This window comes from Saccopteryx bilineata, chromosome 8 (assembly GCF_036850765.1).
Source record: "Saccopteryx bilineata isolate mSacBil1 chromosome 8, mSacBil1_pri_phased_curated, whole genome shotgun sequence".
In the NCBI taxonomy this organism is placed as follows: domain Eukaryota; kingdom Metazoa; phylum Chordata; class Mammalia; order Chiroptera; family Emballonuridae; genus Saccopteryx; species Saccopteryx bilineata.
The window spans coordinates 30,225,346-30,252,097 of record NC_089497.1 but is presented as its reverse complement, the minus strand read 5'-3'; the positions used below and the strand labels follow the sequence as shown (position 1 = coordinate 30,252,097).

The 26,752-nt window shown below is 40.0% G+C and overlaps 2 protein-coding genes across 2 annotated transcripts in view; one reads left to right on the top strand and one right to left on the bottom strand.

Moving 5' to 3' along the window:
* Window positions 1-644: 644 nt before the first annotated feature.
* LOC136311654 (protein diaphanous homolog 1-like) overlaps window positions 645-26,752 on the bottom strand; it is a 107,723-nt gene continuing 81,615 nt past the window's right edge. The window contains exon 2 of the mRNA XM_066240798.1: window positions 645-1,399. Within this exon, the coding sequence (XP_066096895.1) occupies window positions 1,305-1,399 (95 nt within the window). The 3' untranslated portion in view covers window positions 645-1,304. The remainder of the gene's footprint in view (window positions 1,400-26,752) is intronic.
* Window positions 17,926-21,695, top strand: LOC136311899 (ferritin, heavy subunit-like). Its single transcript, XM_066241221.1, has 4 exons — window positions 17,926-18,027; window positions 18,919-19,062; window positions 19,993-20,118; window positions 21,540-21,695. The coding sequence occupies exons 1-4, from the start codon at window positions 17,926-17,928 to the stop codon at window positions 21,693-21,695; spliced, it is 528 nt and encodes a 175-aa protein (XP_066097318.1).

The window sequence follows — 26,752 nt, the reverse complement described above, 5'->3', positions numbered from 1 at the left end:
TCTGACACTCTACCACGTGAATTAATTCTATGAACTCTTAGGACCTAGAGGTGCGAAGTCTAAAACATATCATTCAACCAATTCTTCCATTTCACAGGAGACAAAAATGAGTCCCAGAGTTAATAATTTTTTGAGTAGCATATAAAAGAAATATATGCCAAGAAATAAAATGGAAGATTACAGTTCAAACTCATGGTAGAGACTAGAGTTGGGAAAAGATTTTCTTAATGATTTCTTTGGAGTTGGGTCAATGAGTAAAGAAGAACAAGACAAATTGAAATGTGTGAGGCGTGAGAAGAAGGGACAACTTAGAACCAGAGATAGATTTAAATAGAAATGGGTGCAAACTTCGGAACATCTAAGTCTCTGCCCTGGAATCTGTTCAATATAGCAGCCTGGTCACCTGTCTAGAGAGAATCAAAGCTAGCTTTTAATTACAGCACCACTGAGGTGGAGACCTTCAGCCCTCCCAGCCATTAGTTATCATCGTCCTTGGCATTATCAAATGTCTGTTAAAGGTCTTTACCAGTTAAACACCCAGGGGCTTTCCAACGGGCTGGACACCCAGGGCTACTAAGTATTATTGCAGACAAACAACAGCATGGCAATTTTCCAGTGACTCATGCGAGAAAAGTTATCCAGTTCCAACTTTTATTACTTTCCCTTCTGTGCTCAAAATCAAACTTATCTGGCCCAGGAAATGTCTACACACTTGATTCTGTTCACTAGTGTGCTTAACAACTTCTGTTCTTACTTTTACCTCACTGATCTCTGCTCCTCAACTGTAAAGTATAGATTAGAAGAAAGACTGCTCAGTGTTTTTATATAAACCAAAGGAAATAAGATGTCAGCTATTTAGCACAGTGTGATACCTAGCAATTATTTTAAAACTATTCATTTCTTTTCTGGCACAGACTTCTGATAGACCGTGTCAAATTCAGTAGAATTTGAAAGAGGTTAAATTTCTCTTTACCTATCTTTTCACCTTTTTTTTTTTTCTTTTTAGAATCCACTCTAATTTCTGGGCTCTGTTATATTTTATTTCTTCCCTTCTTCCTCCTTCTTTTTATTTGAAACTACTATGATCAACTTTCATTAAAGCAGAAATTAACTCATAAAGATCAGAATATTTGTTTCCTGGTCAGAGCACACATTTAAAGCAACCATCTGGTTCTGTCCCTCTTCCTCTCCCCCTTCTCTCCCTTTTCTCCTCCTGTAGCCAGTGACTCGATTGGTTCAAGCATAGCCCCAGGTGCAGAGGATAGCTCTGTTGGAGCGTATCAGCCTCAGGTGCTAAAAATAGCTTAGTACTCCAACCATTGATGCCAGATGGGGTTGCCAGATGGATCCGGGTCAGGGCGCATGTGGAAGTCTGCTTCACTATCTCCCCTCCTCTCACCTAAAAAATAAATTAATTAATTAATAATAATAATAAAATGATAAGAATAAAAGTGGAGAATAAATCAGATACCCATATTAAATACCATAGTTCGCCTTTAATTACAAAACTTTTAGAATTACTTTCCCGTAGACGTTCACACCGAAAGTATTTGTTCTCATGCTTCTTTCACCTCGAGATGGTTAAAGAAGATCTTTTATCTTTAGATAATAAATACTATTATAGCATTGGCCAAAGGTAAATAGCTCTGCAGATAAGCATAGAGTCAATCCAGACCAGCTGAAATGTTATCAAGCGGAAATGCTAAAACTGGAAAATTTGCTTCCTTCTTTCGAATAAAAAAAAAATTTTAGTATTCGAATTTCTCTACTATATTTTTAGCTGTACTTCTTTGTTTTTTTTTTTAAGTATTATTCTAGTATTCTAATGATAACATTATCTATCCTTAAATGATCAGAGTCTCCCCATTGAGGAGGAGGCTAAGTTACAGAGCAATGCCCTAGGGCTACTAAGTATTGTTCATGACAGTAGGGAATTTTGTCTGTTTTCTTTACTGCTACATCCCCAGTGCCTAGAAAAGTATTTCTTATTGAGTAAAGTGGCAAAGACAGTATTCTCTTATAAAGCCTGCTTTCTTAAGGCCTATTATTATTATTATTATTATTGCTCAAAATGTCATTCATTAATTTCAAATCTCATACTCAGATCCAGGCTATAAGAAAGTACAAGATAATAAAAGTACAAGAGAATAAAAATTAATTTTAAAACTTTATTCATTTCCTTAAAGGGGATTAGGAGGAACCAAAGTGCCTGAAGAATGTTTAAAAATACTTCTCTGCCACACTAGGTTTGTTTAAGATTGTATTTCTGTCATTGGCAGTCAACACGACCCTCTCCCGGCTGAAAGGCATGCTGTTGGTTCAGCAGCTGTATTTTCAGACATTGAGTCCTATTAAGATGAAATCAGAACGAAACACATACCCCCTAAAAAACAGACAGCCAGGGTTTTCGTATTCAGTACTCAGCCTTGTATAACCATTTAAAAAAATATTTTATTTATTAACTTTAGAGAGAGGATAGAGAGAGAGAAAAGCGTAGTAGTTGCTTCTCGTATGTGCCTTTCCCGGCAAGCCCAGGGTTCTGATCTGGCGACCTCAGCAGTTACCCAGCATTGTGTTCCCCAGCAGTCCAGGAGCCCTAGCACTTGGGGATGCTGACCAAGAAATCTATTGTCCAGACTAGGGATTATTGTTTAGAAGTTCTTTGTTGCTGTTGGTGGTAGTTGTGGTAGTGGTGGTGCTGAGATGATGATGATGATGATGATGATGAGTTTAAAACCAATGAAGAAAAGATTGTGCAATGGTCTGCTCTCATTTTAAGAAAAATGGTTACAGTATAATTACATACAATTAAGACACTAAAGTCTCTCTTAAGAAATTACACTGGCCCTTTTGTTGGAAAATGTCCAGATTGTTTTTGGTGGGTGAGGGAAATGTTAAAAAAGTATTATTTCTTTTTTTTTTTCATTGAAATAATGCATTTAAATAGAAGTGGCCATTACAGTGACGTTAGCTACAAGTTTTTGGCACTTTTGACTATGTCTCCAGAGCAACTATGCAGTCTGGAATACTAAATGTATTCCTATTCATTCTGTATTTTATATCCCATTAAGTATACATATGTATATGTCCATTATCATATCAAATCACAATACTTGCTTATTGCTATTTCCTTGAGCCTATTGGAAATAGATGATTTATAATTTCCCTAGGATACATGAAGTTTATATACTGTGACCTTTTATTCAGTTACAAAAACTGTATTCATTTTAAACACTATAATTTTACTTACTCTTGCTAGAATTTATATAATAAAGTTTCAGTCTTTAGAGAACATTTAGGGGAAAAATTGGCACATATAGAGGACTAAAGAAGAAATTTCAAATATGTTATACACAGTATTATTTGCTATTTATCTAATTTGATATTTTGTTTACTATATTTTTATTTTTTCAATATAAAAAAGTTCATAAGTATAAATAAATATGGAGGGTTTTTGTTTGTTTATTTGTCCTCTTGAAAATTAAGGGCTTCAACAATCCCCTTCTGAAATGAAGAGTTTACATAAGGGGTCTCTGGTACAAAAACTAAACGAGGAGAGAGCCAGGGTCATTTTTAGGAGATACAGTTACTAAAAAGGTATCCACATATCAAAACCCTGACCACTGACATATTAGGGAATATGAAAAAACATGGGAATTGGAGATGACGTCAGAGTAATGGCGGAGTAGGAAGCGATACCGATAAATCTCCCCCAAAACTCAACAAGATCTTCAACCAGAAACAGAAAAACCTATACTTGGAGCTTCCAGATTCTTCGCAATACACCCAAAGGTATGATTGAGTGAAAAATTGGCTAAATATATAACCAAACCCCGAAGGAAATAGGGAGTAAGAAATGCTCCGCCTTCCTCACTAACCTAAACAGGGCGGCTTTTTCTGGTAACTGTGAATATAGAAACTGAGGCGGGCAAAGGGGGTGAATAGATCCAGGCCGCCGCAGCAAAAACGGCCGAACCAGGCTGTGGCTCAGAGATCCAAGCCGAGGAAAATCTGATCCTGTGGCAACCCGGGCAATACAAGCTAACACTCGCGCCAAACCCAAACAAAGAAAGACAAGCGGAGCGGCCATTTTACCCGGTCTCCTGGTCGGTGCGCAGTTAGTGGAAGAGAGATTTCTTCCTAAGCCGCGGAAGTGGGTGCCCGTGTTGCCCCACGGAGAGGCAGGGTCAGAGGCCTTTCTGTGGGCTGAGGGCAGAGTCTCTGGGCAGCCCCAGCGCCCTGGGAAAGCCACGCACGGGAGGGAGTGAGAACTAATCCCAACGGTGGAGATTTTCCGTGCTGGAGGCTGTTTCACTCAGAGGGAACCGCGGCCGGCCTCATATCCTGGTTTGCGCGCGCAGATAAGGAGTGAGCGATTCCTCCGAGTGCCTCCGCAGTGCGCGCCCGTGTTATCGCACAGAGGGGCAGAGTCAGGGGCCTTTGTGTGGGCCAAAGCGGAATCTCGGGCCGCCCCAGCGCCTTGCAAAAGCCGCACACGGGGACGGAGCGAGACTCAATTCCAACGCTGCAACTTTTCCCTGCGGTTGGGGGTTTCACTCAGAGCGTGAGACTGCTGGCCGGATATCCTGGTTGCAGACAGTGAGTGAGAGTTTCCTCCAAGCGCCCCGGAAGTGGGCGCCCGCTTGTGTTACCGGATAGAGTGGCAGAGCCAGAGGTCTTCGAGTGGGCGGAAAGCCCGCCTGATTATGCTAGCAGCTCTGACTGACTGAGCCTTACCCAGAGCCCTGTGCTGAGTGGAAATAGAGTGGGGAGTTGCCAGCAATTTGAGCCTCTTACTATCCAGGCAGAGGCAGCAGCAACCCCATACCTGGACTATCAGGCTACTAATTGAGGAAGGAAAGACTAGGAGAAAGGCTCCAGGAACACGGACTCTCTCACTGTCGGAGCCTATAAATGCTAATGAGCCTCGACTCCCAACGAGAATAAAGCACAATACATGACATTGCCATAGAGACTTATCAACTGCAAACCTCTACCTGAGCGTGCCAAAGGGGCAGAACCCGGGGTAAAGAGTCACCGACCAGGAAGAGGGAGAGAAAAGAAAAAGCAAGAAGATAACCTCTCAAAATCAAGAATAATCTGCAGACTTTATAACCTATCCCATTTTATTATATTTGTTCGTTTGTTTCTCTTATCTTCATTCTTGAGACTTTTTTTTCCTCCTCCAATTTGGCCGATTAACTCTCTACCGGTCTTACTCTCTCCTCTCCCTGAACTACACTACCCATAAGTGTTACATCTCCCATTATCATTTCTCTTCTCTTCCTTTCTCTCTATGAGGGTTGCACTCCAAAACCCTTAACTCTCTCTCTCTCCTTTCTTTTTTCTTCTTTTAGTGGTTCCCTCTTTTTTTCTCTCTCTCTCTTTCTTTTCTCCCTCTATATTAGTTTCTTCCTTTCTCCTTTACATCTCCTCTCATTCAAACCTCAATAACAAACAAATTATCTTATCTGGGACTCAAACCTATGTTTGTGGCATTTTGGGGGGTTTTTACTTCACCTTTTTAACTCACTAGCAGTGCTCCCATCCCTGGCTCTCCATATTATCTAGTTCTTGTTCCACTAAATACAATAGTAAGTTTTTAATTTGTCCCCCCATTTTTCCATTTTCCTCTTATTCCTCTCATCATAACTCTTAGAAAACCAACACCTAAAAGCAAATCATTTTATTCTTGACCCAAATTTTTTCCTTATTTGCTTTTTGTGGGTCCATACGCTCTTTTTTTTTTCTTTTTTCTTTTTTTTTTTTCCTTTTTTTTTTTTTTTTTTTTTCTTTCTCTCTTTTTTGCCCCTTCATTACTTTTCCCCAATTCAGGCCCTCCATCACAGGCATTGTTTGTTATAACTCACAGTCCACCACAAGATTTTCTCAAGAAAGAGGGGAGAGGAGAGGAGAGGAAAAAAGAGGGGGGGAATAATTTCCTTTTTTAAAAAATTTTTATTTTATTTTATTTTTCTTTATTTCATTATTAATTTTTTTTAAAAAAAACAACTCTTTTCGATTTGTTATTTTTTTATTTTTTTTAACTTTTTATTCTTTATTAAATCTCATTAATGCTATCAACAAAACCACCCTCAGATGCCATTAAGGAAGAGAAAATCGAATATCATGGATACAAAAGAAAGAGAGGTAACACAGCTAGATGAGGAAAAATCTATGGAGAAAAAATTTAATATATTGGAAACCTTGGAGCTAAATGACAGAGAATTCAAGATAGAAATCCTAAAAATCCTCCGAGATATACAAGAAAACACAGAAAGGCAATATAGGGAGCTCAGAAAACAACTCCATGAACACAAAGAATATATGTCCAAGGAAATTGAAACTATAAAAACAAATCAAACAGAGATGAAAAACTCAATTCACGAGCTGAAAAACGAAGTAACAAGCTTAGCTAATAGAACAGGTCAGATAGAAGAGAGGATTAGTGAAATAGAAGACAAGCAACTTGAGACACAACAGAGAGAAGAAGAAAGAGACTCAAAAATTAAAAAAAATGAGATAGCCCTACAAGAATTATCTGACTCCATCAAAAAGAATAACATAAGAATAATAGGTATATCAGAGGGAGAAGAGAGAGAAAATGGAATGGAGAACATACTTAAACAAATAATTGATGAGAACTTCCCAAGCCTGTGGAAAGAACTAAAGCCTCAAGTTCAAGAAGCAAACAGAACTCCAAGTTTTCTTAACCCCAAGAAACCTACTCCAAGGCATATCATAATGAAATTGACACAAACCAACAGCAAAGAAAAAATTCTCAAGGCAGCCAGGGAAAAGAAGAATACAACATATAAAGGAAGGCCCATTAGATTATCATCAGATTTCTCAGCAGAAACTCTACAAGCTAGAAGAGAGTGGACCCCAATATTTAAAATCCTGAAAGAGAGGAACTTTCAGCCACGAATACTATACCCATCAAAGCTATCCTTCAAATACGAAGGAGAAATAAAAACATTCACAGATACAGAAAAGATGAGGGAATTTATCATCAGAAAACCCCCACTCCAGGAATTACTAAAGGGGGTTCTCCAATCAGATACAAAGAACAAAAAAAAAACATAGCCACAAGTAAAAGCTCCAAGAAGAACACAATAAAACCAAATTTAAACTGTGACAACAACAAAAAGAAAGAGGGGGAGAAGACGGAGATTAACAGTAGCAAAGGACGATGGAGTGCAAAAGTACTCACAAAATAGTTTGCTACAATGAACAGGGTAGGGACCCTTTTCATTACTCAAAGGTAACCACCATTGAAAAAACCACCACAGAAGCACATGAGATAAAAAAGATAGCAACAGAGGAAAGATGTATGGAATACAACCAAATAAAAACAAAAGATAGAAAAACGAAAGAGAAGGATCAAACAAGACACAAAACTAACAGAAAGCAAGATATAAAATGGCAATAGGGAACTCACAAGTATCAATAATTACACTAAATGTAAATGGATTAAACTCACCAATAAAAAGGCACAGAGTAGCAGAATGGATTAAAAGAGAAAATCCAACTGTATGCTGCCTACAGGAAACTCATCTAAGTAACAAGGATAAAAACAAATTCAAAGTGAAAGGCTGGAAAACAATACTCCAAGCAAATAACATCCAAAAAAAAGCAGGTGTAGCAATACTCATATCGGATAATGCTGACTACAAGACAGGAAAAGTACTTAGAGACAAAAATGGCCATTTCATAATGGCTAAGGGGACACTGAATCAAGAAGACATAACAATTCTTAATATATATGCACCAAACCAAGGAGCACCAAAATATATAAGACAGCTACTTATTGATCTTAAAACAAAAACTGACAAAAATACAATCATACTTGGAGACCTCAATACACCGCTGACGGCTCTAGATCGGTCATCCAAACAGAGAATCAACAAAGACATAGTGGCCTTAAACAAAACACTAGAGCACCTGGATATGATAGACATCTACAGGACATTTCATCCCAAAGTGACTGAGTATACATTTTTTTCCAGTGTACATGGATCATTCTCAAGAATTGACCATATGTTGGGCCACAAAAACAATATCAGCAAATTCAGAAAAATTGAAGTTGTACCAAGCATATTTTCTGATCATAAAGCCTTGAAACTAGAATTCAACTGCAAAAAAGAGGAAAAAAATCCCACAAAAATGTGGAAACTAAACAACATACTTTTAAAAAATGAATGGGTCAAAGAAGAAATAAGTGCAGAGATCAAAAGATATATACAGACTAATGAAAATGACAATACGACATATCAGAATCTATGGGATGCAGCAAAAGCAGTGATAAGAGGGAAGTTCATATCGCTTCAGGCATATATGAACAAACAAGAGAGAGCCCAAGTGAACCACTTAACTTCCCACCTTAAGGAACTAGAAAAAGAAGAACAAAGACAACCCAAAACCAGCCGAAGAAAGGAGATAATAAAAATCAGAGCAGAAATAAATGAATTAGAGAACAGAAAAACTATAGAAAAAATTAATAGAACAAGGAGCTGGTTCTTTGAAAAGATCAACAAAATTGACAAACCCTTGGCAAGACTTACCAAGGAAAAAAGAGAAAGAACTCATATAAACAAAATCCAAAATGAAAGAGGAGAAATCACCACGGACACCGTAGATATACAAAGAATTATTGTAGAATACTATGAAAAACTTTATGCCACTAAATTCAACAACCTAGAAGAAATGGATAAATTCCTAGAAAAATACAACCTTCCTAGACTGAGTCAAGAAGAAGCAGAAAGCCTAAACAGACCTATCAGTAGAGAAGAAATAGAAAAAACCATTAAAAACCTCCCCAAAAATAAAAGTCCAGGCCCTGACGGCTATACCAGCGAATTTTATCAAACATTCAAAGAAGACTTGGGTCCTATTCTACTCAAAGTCTTCCAAAAAATTGAAGAAGAAGCAATACTTCCAAACACATTTTATGAGGCCAACATAACCCTCATCCCAAAACCAGGCAAGGATGGCACAAAAAAAGAAAACTACAGACCAATATCTCTAATGAATACAGATGCTAAAATACTAAACAAAATACTAGCAAATCGAATACAACAACATATTAAAAAAATAATACATCATGATCAAGTGGGATTCATCCCAGAATCTCAAGGATGGTTCAACATACGTAAAATGGTTAATGTAATACACCATATCAACAAAACAAAGAACAAAAACCACATGATCTTATCAATAGACGCAGAAAAGGCTTTTGATAAAATACAACACAATTTTATGTTTAAGACTCTCAACAAAATGGGTATAGAAGGAAAATATCTCAACATGATAAAGGCCATATATGATAAACCATCAGCTAACATCATATTAAATGGCACTAAACTGAAGGCTTTCCCCCTTAAATCAGGAACAAGACAGGGTTGTCCACTCTCTCCACTCTTATTTAATGTGGTACTAGAGGTTCTAGCCAGAGCAATCAGACAAGACAAAGAAATAAAAGGCATCCATATCGGAAAAGAAGAAGTAAAGGTATCACTTTTTGCAGATGATATGATCCTATACATCGAAAACCCCAAAGAATCCACAAAAAGACTACTAGAAACAATAAGCCAATACAGTAAGGTCGCAGGATACAAAATTAACATACAAAAGTCCATAGCCTTTCTATATGCCAACAATGAAACAACTGAGAAGGAACTCAAAAGAATAATCCCCTTCACGATTGCAACAAAAAAAATAAAATACTTAGGAATAAACATAACAAAGAATGTAAAGGACTTATATAATGAAAACTATAAACCATTGTTAAGGGAAATCGAAAAAGATATAATGAGATGGAAGAATATACCTTGTTCTTGGCTAGGAAGAATAAATATAATCAAGATGGCTATATTACCCAAAGCAATATACAAATTTAATGCAATTCCCATCAAAATTCCAATGACATTTTTTAAAGAAATAGAGCAAAAAATCATCAGATTTATATGGAACTATAAAAAACCCCGAATAGCCAAAGCAATCCTAAAGAAAAAGAATGAAGCTGGGGGCATAACAATACCTGACTTCAAACTCTATTATAGGGCCACGACAATCAAAACAGCATGGTATTGGCAGAAAAATAGACACTCAGACCAATGGAACAGAATAGAAAATCCAGAAATAAAACCACATATATATAGTCAAATAATTTTTGATAAAGGGGCCAACAACACACAATGGAGAAAAGAAAGCCTCTTCAATAAATGGTGCTGGGAAAACTGGAAAGCCACATGCAAAAGAATGAAACTGGACTACAGTCTCTCCCCCTGTACAAAAATTAACTCAAAATGGATCAAAGATCTAAACATAAGACCTTAAACAATTAAGTACATAGAAGAAGATATAGGTACTCAACTCATGGACCTGGGTTTTAAAGAGCATTTTATGAATTTGACTCCAATGGCAAGAGAAGTGAAGGCAAAAATTAATGAATGGGACTGCATCAGACTAAGAAGTTTTTGCTCAGCAAGGGAAACTGATAACAAAATAAACAGAAAGCCAACGAAATGGGAAATGATATTTTCAAACAACAGCTCAGATAAGGGCCTAATATCCAAAATATACAAAGAACTCATAAAACTCAACAACAAGCAAACAAACAATCCAATAAAAAAATGGGAAGAGGATATGAATAGACACTTCTCCCAGGAAGAAATACAAATGGCCAACAGATATATGAAAATATGCTCATCTTCTTTAGCTATTAGAGAAATGCAAATCAAAACGGCAATGAGATACCACCTCACACCTGTTCAATTAGCTGTTATTAGCAAGTCAGGTAATAGCAAATGTTGGAGAGGCTGTGGAGAAAAAGGAACCCTCATCCACTGTTGGTGGGAATGTAAAGTAGTACAACCATTATGGAAGAAAGTATGGTGGTTCCTCAAAAAACTGAAAATAGAACTACCTTATGACCCAGCAATCCCTCTACTGGGTATATATCCCCAAAACTCAGAAACATTGATACGTAAAGACACATGCAGCCCCATGTTTATTGCAGCATTGTTCACAGTGGCCAGGACATGGAAACAACCAAAAAGCCCATCAATAGATGACTGGATAAAGAAGATGTGGCACATATACACTATGGAATACTACTCAGCCATAAGAAATGATGACATCGGAACATTTACAGCAAAATGGTGGGATCTTGATAACATGATACGAAGCGAAATAAGTAAATCAGAAAAAAACAGGAACTGTATTATTCCATACGTAGGTGGGACATAATAGTGAAACTAAGAGACATTGATAAGAGTGTGGTGGTTACGGGGGGGAGGGGGGAATGGGAGAGGGATAGGGGGTGGGAGGGGCACAAAGAAAACAAGATAGAAGGTGACAGAGGACAATCTGACTTTGGGTGGTGGGTATGCAACATAATTGAACGACAAGATAACCTGGACTTGTTATCTTTGAATATATGTATCCTGATTTATTGATGTCACCCCATTAAAAAAATAAAATTATAAAATAAAAAACAAACAAACAAACAAACAAAAAAAACATGGGAATTAAGGTGAAGATGGAATCAAGGTGAATCCACTGACTTTATGATCAGGACATTATCCTGGATTCTATGGATGGACCCTGAATAATTACAAGGGCACTTAAATGTGGAGGATGGATGAAAAGGAAAGAAATGTCAAAGTGATACGGCGTGGGATAGAGTCAACAGAACATTTTTTTCTCCCCAAATCTCTGTTGATCCTTTCTTTCCCTATTAGCATAAAATATACTCACTTCATTTGTACGAATACTCATGATTTATTTTTATGTGCACAGTGCTGGGTTATGAATATGATGAGCAAATGCAGAAAGTAGAGAGGTGCTTCCTGAAGAACAGCCCCAGGTGTGATTGTGGACGCGTTGTTGTTTGATACACATCAATTATCTGGTGTCTAATCTCTTTGATACACATCAATTATCTGGTGTCTAATCTCTTTGATACACATCAATTATCTGGTGTCTAATCTCATGCCAAATCGGCATTATTAAAATTTTATGAGAATAAATAGGCAAAATTAAAATAACGATGGCAATGTTCATCTTTATTATGGAATAAATAACATTGATGGTATTTCTTTTTTTTTTTTTTTTTAATTTTTCTGAAGCTGGAAACAGGGAGAGACAGTCAGACAGACTCCCGCATGCGCCCGACCGGGATCCACCTGGCACGCCCACCAGGGGCGGTGCTCTGCCCCCCAGGGGGGGGATGTTCTGCCCATCCTGGGCGTCGCCATATTGCGATCAGAGCCACTCTAGCGCCTGAGGCAGAGGCCACAGAGCCATGCCCAGCGCCCGGGCCATCTTTGCTCCAATGGAGCCTTGGCTGCGGGAGGGGAAGAGAGAGACAGAGAGGAAAGCGCGGCGGAGAGGTGGAGAAGCAAATGGGCGCTTCTCCTATGTGCCCTGGCCGGGAATCGAACCCGGGTCCTCCGCACGCTACCGCTGAGCCAACCGGCCAGGGCTATTTCATTTTTTTTTCCATTAAGATGGTCACTTTCTACTTATGTTTCCATTTTAAAAAATGTCTTATGTTCCAAACTGGCTTTGGACTCTAAGTTAACACATTCCTACTTCTCTTCCCCTCCTTCTGGATCTCAGGCCTCAAGCTGTCCGCCTGAGCACGTGTCACCTTGTCCACAGGTGGTGCTCCTCACCAGCCTGTTCTTGGTGTCTCCAGACCTCTGTGAGTCATTGAATTTTCAGATGCCTTCCAATTTTAGGTGCTTTTCTCTCTTTCTTTTTCTTTCTTTCTTTCTTTCTTTCTTTCTTTCTTTCTTTCTTTCTTTCTTTCTTTCTTTCTTTCTTTCTTTCTTTCTTTTTGTATTTTTTCTGAAGCTGGAAACGGGGAGAGACAGTCAGACAGACTCCCACATGCGCCCGACCAGGATCCACCCAGCACGCCCACCAGGGGGCGATGCTCTGCGCCTCCCGGGCATCGCTCTGTTGCGACCAGAGCCACTCTAGCGCCTGGAGCAGAGGCCAAGGAGCCATCCCCAGCACCCGGGCCATCTTTGCTCCAATGGAGCCTCGCTGCGGGAGGGGAAGAGAGAGACAGAGAGGAAGGAGAAGGGGAGGGCTGGAGAAGCAGATGGGCACTTCTCCTATGTGCCCTGGCCGGGAATTGAACCCGGGACTCCTGCACGCCAGGCCAATGCTCTACCACTGAGCCAACCGGCCATGGCCTAGGTGCTTTTTTCTCTGTGAAAAGGTGATGAGGGGCCTTTCCATCTGCAAAACCTGCCTCCTGAGCACGCTCCAGGCCGTGGTCCTGAGCCCCAGCACCTCCTGGTGGGCCGAGCTTAAACAGATATCCAGGAGTCACATCTTCCATTCCTTCCTCTCTGGGTCCTCAGTTGATATTTCAGTAGTAACCTTATCTTCTGTATTGTGGCTTCTAACGTGACCGATACAAAGCTGTTAAATATCAGAAAATACTTCTCACCTTCTCTAATAAGCTACATCATCTGGAGCCTGTCTTTCATACTGCTGCTATGTAGAGATGCCTCCTTGTCAGCAGTTGTGCTGCTCTCGAGGGAAGGCGCCAGGGACCGTCGCAGCACCTGCATACCGCCAGCCTCTCCCCAGACCGCCCCAAAGGAAAGGGCCCCCCAGGCCCTCCTGCTGCAGGTGAGCTGCTTTATGGTCATGTACTGGGTGGACTTCATCATCGCATCCTTCTTCAACTCTGTTATGGGCATATGGCTCAGTGGTCCTGGGTGTCCAGAGGTTTGTGTTCAATTTCTATGCCACTGTCAGTTTTCTGATGCTAATCAGATCTGATACAAGTACAATGAGTATTATGCAAAATATGTGATGGAAGTATTGTATGTTAACAAATTATTAAAGAAAATAATTCTCTGAAATATAGGTTCTTTTGTCATCAGTTCAGTTATTAAGATAGCAGAAGATTTGATATTTGATTTAATTAGAATGTGTGGACTCGCCTGACCTGTGGTGACACAGTGGATAAGGTACTGACCTGGAACGCTGAGGTCACCAGTTTGAAATCCTGGGCTTGCCTGGTCAAGGCACATATGAGAGGTGATGCTTCCTGCTCCTCCCCCTTCTCTCTCTCTCTCTCTCTCTCTCTCACTCACTCTTCTCTCTAAAATGGATAAATAAAGTCTCTTTAAAAATGTGTGGACTTATACTCTTATTATATCTAAATGCTTCTGAAACCGATGCTGCCACACACTTGGTATATTCTTTAGACAATGTTCACTATTATTTGGCAGTCCTGTACTTTTACATGCTTCCTACCTTTCCTTTTGATTCTCAGAAATTATATAAGAAAAAAGTTTTTTTTTTAATTCTTGAGGCATACTCTTAAGATGCTTTTATTGGTAATAAAATGTTTCAGTGGTTTTAAAAAAATTATCTTGGATACCTTTGTTGAAAATCAATTCATCATATATGAATAAATTTATTTCTAAACTCTATGCTGCCCTATTGATTTTAAGGTTTTGTTTTTGGGGGGTTTTTTTAGAGAGAAAGAGAGAGGGGCAGAGAGATGAGAAGCATCAACTCATAGTTGGGACACCTTAGTTGTTCATTGATTGCTTTCTCATATGTGCCTTGATTGGTGGGGTGGCTCCAGCTGAGCCAGTGACCCCTTGCTCAAGCCCGCGACCTTTGGGCTCAGGCCAGAGACCATGGGGTCATGTCTGTGATCCCATGTTCAATCTGGTGAGTGGCTGCTCAAGCCAGCGACCTCTGGGTTTCGAACTTGGGTCCTTGGCGTCCCAGGCTGATGCTCTATCCACTGCGCCCCTGCCTGGTCAGGTGTCACCTCTTTTCTTCTTCTTCTTCTTTTTTTTATCACTGGAATCACTTGTGACATATTAACTTTTAAAGTTTACCATTTTGCCATCCTGATAAATTACTTCATTCATTCACTCTTTCATCTGTAAACATTTCAGTACCCACTCGGTGCCTCGGGCTGTGTTAAATCCTGTCTTTTCTTTTCAAGACTCAGGACCTGGACTTCCCTGCTCTCTCTTTCTCCATGATTTTTAGGAACTTAAAATCTGCTTTTCTAAAGTGCAAAGTGCTCATCCGGCTCTACCTATTGTTTCTTCCTTGACAACCAACAACTTTCAGCTTTTAGATTTTTTTTTTCAAATTATTCAGTCATTATAATTTCCTGAGTGTTGTATGTGGGCAAGACACTGTACTAAATGCTCTGAAGATACAAAGATGACTAAGACTTAGGCCCTTTCCTCATGAAGCTCATAAACTAATGGAGATATAAATGCACAAAGAACACAATAAAGAAAATAAAAAATACTGTAACAAAGATATTTTATTTTAAAGATAAGAATTTCTTCTTTAGAATTAAGTCCAGAAGGTAGTCCCTCGTTTCTTCCTTACATTAGGGTGATGACAAGGTGAAGTAATGCTGGAGAACAGAAAGGTTTAGATTGGGTTAAAATATATGTTTAAAGGAATTGCATATTTTTTTAAAAGGGTGTTCTTGTATTTCCATCACATCCCAGGGATGAGGATGCATGGACCAGTCTGAGCACATCCTATAAGCCAAAAGTCAGTTCATCGGGTTACCAAAGTTTAATACTGGTATCATGAATCAAATTAGATTTAAAATATATATATTAGAACTACAGTGCTGCCTGTGGGCTCTCATGCCCTACATTGTATATTTTTGTGATTTTAGGATACTTTAAAATGATCAAGGGTTACAATTGTAATAAGAAAACAACATGTTCATTAATATATATGTATGTGGAGTTTCCATTGTGCTAATTCTCTAGAAAGGTATTTGTTAGGCTCCTTTTTCAAAATGAAAAAAAAATTATATAATTATAAAAGTTTGGAAAATAGAAACAAATCATCTATAAAGCTACCAGACTAACACGACTGCTACTGATGCGGACGATGCGCTTCTCTCCTCTCTTTATGTCTGGACTTCGGTGAGGTTGCTTTTAAATGATTGGGTAGCAATATTTCTTAATAATAGGTAACCCACTAGATACATTCCTTCACATGTATCCAATTCTGTACTGTGACTCAGACAAAATGGTAGAATCGTGGAATGTTTACACGAAATGATATTACCTTTTCTTAAGATCTGAAGATGATCTATCCAGAAATATCTAAGCTCTCATAGGATCTTCCGGTAAGTAAAATCTTTGTCTTCCAGATTTACTATCTCGTAGATGGGGTCATATTAATAGTAATAATCCAGGATGTATTAGTCCTTGTCACCACCTGCTCAAATAGGATCCTAGTCTCCTAAAAAGGCTTCCCAAATTCTTTTGGGAGTTCGGGTGATGTTTTACACATACTATGAGCAAAACCAGTTAACTATCGAGTCAACTACCATTTTCTCTCCTCTTCCCCTGCTCTAACCTTCATAGGCTAGATACTGACCAGTGCCCTGGCACTGCCGCCTCCCCCGGGTGCTGCCAAGGAGGTCCTGGGAGCCCCAACATGCCAAGCAGCTCAGTGGTCTATGGAGTAGCAGCAGAGAAGGTCCCCTTCTCCTCTCCTATGAGAGGGTTTCCCGGTAGTGCCATTTGTGTCACACGTCTTACCAAATTTTTACTGAAATCGCTTTTTAGGACTGGGTTTTTTGGCAGAATTGTTACCTGTGGATCAGAATCTGCAGTGGTTTAACAAGAGGCCCAGGTGATGTACATACAAATTACAGTTTGGGAAGCACCTATTTAAAACACCTTCCTGAGACTAAGGCCTGAATTCAATTAGGGACAAAGGCAGGGTTGGGTCAAGAAACAAAAGTGACAATAGGATTTTTTTGTAAGGATCTCTTCCCTTTGATGACCTTGTTTCTGTGACTGGACCAAAGTTAGAATGCATGGCTCCTCTTAGGATGAGCTGTCTGTCCCTTAGGAAGCTCCCTCACTCAGCACTGCCCCAAGGCAGCCTTTTGGTGACGTGCCACTTCTCCTGCGGTACAACCAGACACGGTGTCGGCTCAATCTAGGAATCTACCAGACTATGGGTACTCCTACCTGTACACTATATTTGTATTTACTAATTATTTTATTTCACACCTATTATTTACAAACACTTCATTATGAGCTGTGGGACGACCAAGATAAGTAAAGCAATCTCTACTCTCAAAGGAGTCTGATAAAGAAGGTATAAGTTGAGTCAGGTCAGAATTTTCAGGAGATCATTTGAGGAAAGAGCCAAAAAGTTCCCAAAGGGAGGCGTCTTCCTGCACGGTGGGGAAACCCTCATCGTGTCTTATCCCCGTGCCTGTGGGTGCCTGTTCTCCAGATGGACCACACTACTTCCATTTCTGTCTCTCTCTCTACATTCTTACTCACCTTCCAAAGCCAATTTCAAATGCTAGCTTATCAGGGACTCCTCCCCTAGTCCCCTCAGCTGCATATGCTTTGACACTTCAGAACTCCCATACTGTCCTGTCTTAAGATCAATTATCTGTGTTGCAGCCTTATAGGGTGGGGTATGTCTCTTATAGGCAAAGAATGCGTTTTAGTCAGTCTTCTTAGATTCCTCAGAGGACCTAGCATGATGCGCCAGAAATAGTTTTTGAAGAAGGGAATGAATTAAAGCTAATGCATCTGTTCTGTTACTACTTCTCTATTCGGGAAAGAGATCAGCCTTCTCAAATCAAATTGAGAAAACATGAGATAGAGTACTCAACACTAGCTGGGACATTTAGGAAAATTAACTTTTTTTTTTTCCTTTCACCTTTATCTCTGGTCAGATTGGTTTTTTCATGCAGAAACACTGCCCTCATTAGGAGATGAGTAGCTGTGAGTCTCAGCTGGATGGAATTCCATCTAGTTTTCAGCTGTATGAAAGTGGGCTGGCTATCCTCCTACTAGTATTTAAGCAGGCCCTTGGGTTGGTGGGTAGCACTGTGTAAGCCTGGTTTTCTCTGAAGCTGAGATGGCGTCTGATGTGCAGGACCTCATCTCTGAAGAATGCGGGATTGCTGTTAATCATGTGGCATCTTATGAGCTGCACGTCAGTGATGCTTATTTGTCTATGGTTAGTATGGCTTCTTATGAGGGAGGTTTCAGTTCTAATCTGGGTGATGACCTATCTTCTGTCGCCTTAGTAATGATGGTTGTGGCCACGTTTGTGGGGCGATGCTAGATGAAACAGCAACTTAGTGGCTAGGACGCTGCTGCTTTGTGGCCCTATTGATTTTGAGCTGTGATTGTAAACTATGGGCTACAATAGGGAGAATCACAGTTCTTTCCGTTCGGTTCCCAAAACTATATGGGCATCAGACACTGATGGTGGACTGAATAATTTTTTACTCAAATTCTACTTTACAGATCATGCAGATAGATATGTTAGACTTGGTGAAATAGATTGACTTTAAAATGTCACTTAATTTTATGCTGGACTTCTGTCGTGTCTCCACAATTACTGGGTATAAATGTTAGCATGTGAGGTTCACAAATCTGATCCTTAAAGAGGCCACAGTAGCCAAAAATGAAACACTGAGCATATTAAAAGCTGGGTGATTCTCTCTGAAGTAGCCTGGGTTTGAAAGACAGCTGGGGCCCTGGAAAGTCAAAAGGCAAACCAGGCTGAACAAAGAAAGCCTCTTTTGGACAAACTATAAAGTCAACCAAGTGAGTTTGTGTAAGATTTCCAGTGTTTTTTTTTTAAATCATTTTAGAGAGGAGAGAGAGAGAGGAGAGACAGAGAGAGAGGAGAGACAGAGAGAGAGAAGGGGGGAGAAGCTGGAAGCATCAACTCCCATATGTGCCTTAACCAGGCAAGCCCAGGGTTTCGAACCGGCGACCTCAGCATTTCCAGGTCGATGCTTTATCCACTGTGCCACTATAGGTCAGGCAAGAGATTTCCAGTCTTAAAAATCACCTCTCAGCTCAGTTTCTCCCCACTGCCCCCCGCCCTCCGCCCCAGGCCTGTTACTATGGCGAGGACGTGGAAGCACCTCTCTTTGCCTCATTCTTCGAAGACCAAGCTGAGGTGAAGAGGGAACATGCAAAGCAGTTTGTAAGATACCTGAAACGACGTGGGGGTAAGATCTGCCTTCCCGTGATTCAGGTAACCATGTACTTTGTCACGATGATTTTTCCAGGAACTTTGCTCGGTCTAGACTAGAGAACTAAATTACTAGCTGCGACCTAACTTGTTAGGTTACTCATATATCGTAGACATGGTTTTGTGGTAACTGATTTTGAGGGCAAGCATATGTCTTCTTGCAGCTTCTTCATATCCTTTTCAGTAAACTGGAGTCACTACATGCTCGTCAGCTTTTCTCAGTGAGCTCCCCCATAGTGTGGCCTCTGGACCGGCGGCACCAGCATGACCTAGGGATTTACTGGGAATGCAAATTAAGGGATAATCGGATTCTCTAGGAGTGGAGTCCAAGGAGCTGTAGTTTAACAGGCTCTCCAGGTGATGCTGATGCTCCATATCGTCGGGGAAGGACAACTGTAATGGCCTCTTCCTAGAAGACTTAGCATCCTATACCAGATCGTTAGTCTAATTCAGATGGCACGTTCAGGTGTTTTAAATGGTGTAACAAAACTTTTTTCACTGGGATCTCGGATACTTAAAAGAACTAGCCTAAAGTTTAGTTGGGGGATATTACATCTAGAAACATCCCTACTTATCTGAGGGGTTCTCCAGCTTCATAAAGAGAACTAGTAAATGTATGGTAGTAATGGAACTAACCCCTCATTGTGCAATTCCAAAGCGGATGGAATAGTCCAGGAAACTGGGCTGTGCTGTGGAAGCACATTAAAATGACCTGGGAAGCTTCTAAAAACCCTGATACTGAGGTTGCACTCCATGCCAATTAACTCCTAATGTCTGCAGTTGAAATTCAGACGTAATTATCTAAGATGCTCAGCTGATTCCATTGTGCCACAAAGTTTAGAAATACTGGGCTGTACCTAGTCATAATCTTACCCAGGAAGTAGGATATAACAAGCCGGTACCTGCCGTGACCTCCCTGTTTCTCTCCAACAGAGACCTAATATAGATAATTGGGGGACTGGCGTACAAGCTCTAGAGACTGCTCTGGAGTTGGAGAACAAGTTAACCAAGCTGCTGGAAGACCTAAAGTCGGTGGCTTCTGCCGACGGTGCGACTGATGTAAGCAGTTAACTGGGTCTGAAAGGAGCGTCGTCTTTTACTTCTGGATTATGACTTGCTTCTGGGAAGTGGGTCCAAGGCAGTGGATCATTCATGTGCTTTCCCCCCCCCCCAAGGAAGTATAGGAGCTTACTTCTGGGAGTAGATTGGACATAGGAGTAGGTGCCCTGGTAAGAAGGAATGCAACTAAACACAAGATGGGGAAGACTTCCCAGGGAAAGTGCACTCTAGATAATTAAAAAAATAACAACAACAAACTTTTGTTGCTGGCTTTTAAATCTCCTAGATAAGAAGCACTTCAGTCTTAATGGGTACCAGATCACCTAGAGGCCTTACTAAAACCCCACCTCCAGTGTCTCTGATTCAGTTCGTTTCACGTGGTATCTGAGAATTTGCTTTTCTTTTTTTTTTTTTTTTTTTTTTTCCATTTTTCTGAAGCTGGAAACAGGGAGAGACAGTCAGACTCCCGCATGCGCCCGACCGGGATCCACCCGGCACGCCCACCAGGGGCGGTGCTCTGCCCACCAGGGGGCGATGCTCTGCCCATCCTGGGCGTCGCCATGTTGCGACTAGAGCCACTCTAGCGCCTGGGGCAGAGGCCACAGAGCCATCCCCAGCGCCTGGGCCATCTTTGCTCCAATGGAGCCTTGGCTGCGGGAGGGGAAGAGAGAGACAGAGAGGAAAGCGCGGCGGAGGGGTGGAGAAGCAAATGGGCGCTTCTCCTGTGTGCCCTGGCCGGGAATCGAACCCGGGTCCTCCGCACGCTAGGCCGACGCTCTACCGCTGAGCCAACCGGCCAGGGCAAATTTGCTTTTCTAATAAGTTCTCAGATGATGAAGTTCCTGGCCAGGGGCCACACTTTGAGAACCACAGTCCTAAACAATTCCTGCAAAAGTGAATGTTAATGGTGACTTATTATCACACAGACTTCTCTGAAATCTTTCTGGTTCATGGTGAACACTGTTTCTTGTGGTGGTAACTTCTTTCTCACCAAACCCCCTAGCATCTCAGGAAATCAATGTGAGGAAAACACCCTTGTGCAGAAGTTATCAACCCTAGAGGAATATTGGACTCAAAAGCTCTGAAGAGCTAGAAATGCCTGAGCCTTAATGCCTGACCAAATCTTTGGGATTGATTCTAGGCACCTACTTGAAAGCACCATGTGAATTAAAAAAAAACAAAAAACAAAAACAGGATGGAAAACAGGAAAAAACAAGCAGGAACAGCTTGTTTAAATTAACCTGTACCTTTGACGAGGTGCCCTAACACTCAGACCTGTTGAAAGTGGGTATCCTATTCACCTGGAGGCCTTGCATTCACTGTTGGCCCAACAAGCCGTAATTTGCATAACAAGATTTTTAGATATCCTTCCTGTGGCAGACAAGGTTCTTAATGAGTCTTTCCCTGTTTTATGTCGGTAGCTCTTACGCTTCATGGGAAAGTACCTGGATAAGCAGAAGAGGAACACAAACTATCTGGAACGCCAGATTATGTATCATAAGACCCAGGAAGAAAAGCAGGCCCACGAAGAAGACGTATATAAAAAGCCCGCTGAAGCATCAGGTAAAAAGTCTTAACATCTGAAGATCAGAAAACCAGTCTTCCTGTTGTAGAAGGTCCCAAGACGAGCTGCTTAAGCATCTTAATCGCCATTTGACAGAAGACTGCTTTCCTTCATTGTGTGTACAAATAAATCTGTCTTTGCATCACAATTGTGTAAGGAGATTGCTATTGGAGTACAAAGAGGGGTTAACTCATCATTGTGAGGACGGTGAAAACTTTCTTAGGACAGTAGGTGCATTACTCTTAAAAATTAAAATAAAATAAGGTAAAATAAAATAAAGTAAAATAAAACCCTGTCCCACTTCTTCCATAATCCCAACAGCACTTAGATGAAGGGTCAGGATTTGAAAATTGCAACCAGTCCATGTAGATACAGTAGAAATTAAGTAGTAAAACCTTAGGTCTCACTAATGTTTTCATCCTCCCCTCAACTTATACACTACATGTTTTAAGTTCACAAAATAGTAGGATTTTTCTTCTAGTTTATGTGAAGTCAAACCTAAAAATAAGAGCTCTTGATCTGGAAATGTAACTCGGCTGAAAGGTTTACAGTGGACAGGCAGCTGCAACCCAAGTGCCCTGTCATAGTCCGAGGTACACACCGGGGACAGGAGAATACACGGGCTCTTCAAACAGCAAATAAGTGTGTAGATGTGCCTGCCCCTTCTGCTGTGGACAGACCAACGGCTGCTTGAGTAATGGCTCTCGGGACGAGCAACGTGCGCACACATTGGGTGGCTAGTACCGCCTGGGGAATAATCGCTCTCAGGACGAGCAATGCGCACACAGTGGGCGGCTAGTACCGCCTGGGGAATAATCGCTCTCAGGACGAGCAATGCGCACACAGTGGGTGGCTAGTGCCGCCCGGGGAAGGAAGGGCTCTATATAGGATTGTGTTCTGTCTCCAAAATTTAACTGGCTCCGTGGCCTTGAGAAAGTTCCTACCTCACTCATTGACTCAGTTCAGTCACCTTTAAAGTGGCATTAATAGCACTTAGTTCAGCCTGACCCATGGTGGTGCCGTGGATAGGACATCAACCTGGGACACTGAGGTCTCAGGTTTAAGCACGGGCTCATCAGCTTGAGTGTGGGGTCGCAGGCTTGAGCATGGGATCATGAAGCAATCCATCCATGGTTGCTGATTTGAGCCCAAGGTTGCTGGCTTGGCTGGAGCCCCCTGGTCAAGGCACATATGGGAAGCAATCAATGAGCAACTAGAGTGACACAACTATGAGTTGATGCTCCTCATCTCTCCCTATTTGTCTCTGTCTCTCTCACTAAAAAAAAAAAAGGTATTTAGTTTATAAAGTTAACAGGGTTAAGTTAATATGTAATGTATCTAGACGAGCACCAGCTTGGATTATGTACTATAGTTTATATAATAGTCCCACCTCTTAAACTTGAGGAAATACATAATGGAATTATTATGCTAAGTAAAGTAAGCCGGTCAGGAAAAGACAATACCATATGATCTCACTAATATGTCTAATCTAATCAACAAGATAAAACAAAATAGAAACATTGGATGCGTAGATACATAGAACAGACCGATAGCTATCAGAGGGGAGAAAGCTTGGGGGGTGCTGGGCGAAGGGGTTAAGCAAAATAAAATTGTATATATGAGCCATAGACATGGACAATAGTGTGGTGAGAGCCAGAGGGACAGGGGGTTGGGGACCCATGAAGTGGGCCGAGGGGGGATAAATGGGGAGGGAAAGACAATGGCTGAGGGAAAGTGGTGAGCATACAATGCGGTGTGCAGATGGTGTGTTATAGGGTTGTGCACTTGAAACCTGTATGGTTTTATTAACCAATGTCACCCCAATAAATTCAATTTTATAAAGGCAACAGATAACTGAAATTGAGACAGAATCTTAAAACATTTCATCTTAGCAGTATCTCTTTTGAAATGAGAATAAGGGTCATAAAAAGATCAAATTAGGTATAGCTTGGGAAAAAGTTCAAGTTAATAAATAGATTGAATATTCAAATGCACAGCTAATCAACAAGTGATGATGAAGTAAGCGAAGAAATACTCAGCCAAAGGAATAGAAAGTGGTATTTCAAATTTTAAACATGGAATTCCAATGAAAGATCTAATTTAGAGCTCCAGGAGAAAAGAGAAATTGAGAAAAAAAATCCATTATAGCAAAATTTTCAAGCATCAAGGATGAAAAAGCTCACTATAAAAGACATCATTCACAAAGAATAAAAACTCATATTACTAACAGCTTTCTCATCAATATTAGATGCCAGAAACAAATGAGGGAAAATATCTTCAAAATGCTGAGGGGAAAAATTAAGGTTTATGACAGAATAGATTTATTTTGTGAGCTTTTAACCTGAAAACTTCACTGTGAATCATATCATTGCTTTAATAATACAATATAAAGGCACAGGCTTCTACAGGCAGGTCCAGTGTAGCACACCTGAAATTAACTAACTCTGTACAGTATGTTAGTAATTCTAGTGAGGAAGGGCATTCCCTGAGGCTGTCACCAACCACATGGTGAACTCCTTATTAACCACACTTTTTCTACAAATCACCCTTCTTGAGAATCACTGCCTTGATGAGCTTGTTACCACTGAAGAATTACTAGATCACAAAACATTTTTAAAATAAATTCCCACTTTTATCATTATTACTAGTTTATATTTAATTTTATACATGTTAGTGAATATCATAGATATTTACATTAAAACCAGGAATAAGGTAAGATTGATTTATCTTCAGCACTACTTAAGTATCTTTCTGAAAATTCTCAAGCAGGGTTTCTCTGATTGAGCACTATTGACATTTTTGAGCCAGATGACTCTGACTTAGGGAGTTGTCCTATGCATTGTAAGATGTCTAGCAGCATCCCTGGCCTCTACCTACTAGATAGTACCTCCTCCTGTTGTGACAGTTGAAATGTTTCTAGACTTGCCAAATGTCTCTTGAGAGGCGAAAATCACTATGCTTAAGAACAACTATTCTAGACAATGCAATAGAAAAGTTAAAGGAAAACAACATATCATGTATCTATTTGAAAAAGATTTATTAATGAGAACTGAAAAGCTATTATAACTTACTAGAAAGTTTAATTATGTTGCTGGAATACAGGATAAATATCTACATGTGAACCTTTTCTGTAAACAAAAACATTGAAAAAAACGTAACTTGTTTATAATATTTACAAATACATGAAATATTTAGGAATAATTCTAACAAAACTAACTTGGAACCTATATGACATAAAATAAAAATGAAAAAGAGAAAATCTTTGAATAATGAAAAAAGGAAATAAAGACTAAATATAAAAATTGTGACACCACTCCAATGAATGTGTAGGGCTAATGTAATTTTGGTTACATCCTAACAGGATTTTGAGGGCTTAAACAACTTAGTACCAAAGAATAACTTCAATCGTGGAGTAAACATGGGAACATACATAAAACTTACTCAATACCATTAGTCATTGGGAAACACAAACCCAAACCACAATGAGATACCGCTCACTATACATTCAGGAGAATGACTGAAATTAAAGTAACTGTCAACACCATCTGCTCACACGGTGATGCAACAACACTAGCTCTCACGCAATGTTGACAAGAATGTAAAGTGGTATATCCACTTCAGGAAAAGGTATGGCATTTTTTCATAAAACTAAGTATATATCTACCTCAAGAATTTGAGGAGGACACAGTTCGGGCCACAGCAAATGATGTTATAGATTAATACTGGAGAAAAGAGGAGGAAGAGGTTTCAAGCTAATTCACTTGATGCTTATAGTAGGAATCAATAGAGACTGTCTGAAGAAAGGATTCTAAGGGTATTGTATAAAAATCTAATTATAAAGACAGTCATTAGAGTAAAATTATGATTATAATTTTTTAAATAGCCTTCGTAGTGAAGGTTTATATAAATATAATGTCTGTACTTACATTTTATTGTGTAACCCTTATGTTAGGACTTCTTTTTAGTCCTAGTTCTATTGTTCAGTATATTCAGTGTTCACCCCAGTCTTTTTGCTGAAGTTTCCTTTATCACCTTTTGGTTGAGTGACTTTTGTTTTCTGGGAGATGCTTCAGTAGGCCTGATGTGGATAGTATTCTGAGTCCTTGGATTTGCCAAAATTTTACCTGTAACTTTACATTTGAAGGACAGCTTAAATAAGTTTAAAACACTGACTCAAACTTATATATCTGACAGGCATTGTTCCATTTCTGTTTAACATTAACTGTAGTTATGTCAACTTCAACTTGGCTTTTTCTCCCTTAAGAATGACACAATGGCCTGACCAGGTGGTGGCGCAGTGGGTAGAGCATCAGACTTGGATATGGAGGACCCAGGTTCGAGACCCCGAGGTCACCAGTTTAAGTGCAGGCTCATCTGGTTTGAGCAAAGCTCACCAGCTTGGACCCAAGGTCGCTGGCTCCAGCAAGGGGTTACTAGGTCTGCTGAAGGCCCACGGTCAAGGCACATTAAGAAAACAATCAATGAACTAAGGTGTCGCAATGAAAAACTAATGATTGATGTTTCTCATCTCTCTCCATTCCTGTCTGTCTGTCCCTATCTAGCCCTCTCTCTGACTCTCTCTGTCTCTGAAAGAAAAAAAAAAGACTTCTTGTTCTTTAAAAAAAAAAATGACACAATGTCCTTGTCCAGATGCCCACAGTTTGCTATATTAATGTTAGTAGAATACCTCTGGTATTTGTAGAATGTGTATTGGTAAGATATGTCTTGGTATTGATCAATCTGGGACAGTTTTCTAATATCTTGAGTGACTTTTAATATAAAACATTTAAAAACGTTTGCTTTTCTTTCATTCTTCTAGTTTTCCTCCAATTGCAAGAACTCCAATTACTCAGATTTTAAATCATTTTTGCTTATCCTTTCTATCTGTCATGTTCTCTCCTCTTTTTTTTTTTTTTTTTTTTTGTAACAGAGACAGAGAGTCAGAGAGAGACAGATATGGACAGACAGGAAAGGAGAGAGATGAGAAGCTGAGACACCTTAGTTGTTCATTGACTGCTTTCTCATATGTGTTTTGACCAGAGGTCTACAGCAGACGTACTGACCCCTTGC

Excerpts from the sequence above, each read along its gene's own strand:
- LOC136311899 (XM_066241221.1), top strand. The coding sequence starts at position 17,926 with ATGGCGTCTGATGTGCAGGACCTCATCTCTGAAGAATGCGGGATTGCT. Across the intron at positions 18,028-18,918 it reads GTGATGCTTATTTGTCTATG|GCCTGTTACTATGGCGAGGA; the intron begins GTTAGTATGGCT and ends CCTCCGCCCCAG. Across the intron at positions 20,119-21,539 it reads CTGCCGACGGTGCGACTGAT|CTCTTACGCTTCATGGGAAA; the intron begins GTAAGCAGTTAA and ends TTATGTCGGTAG.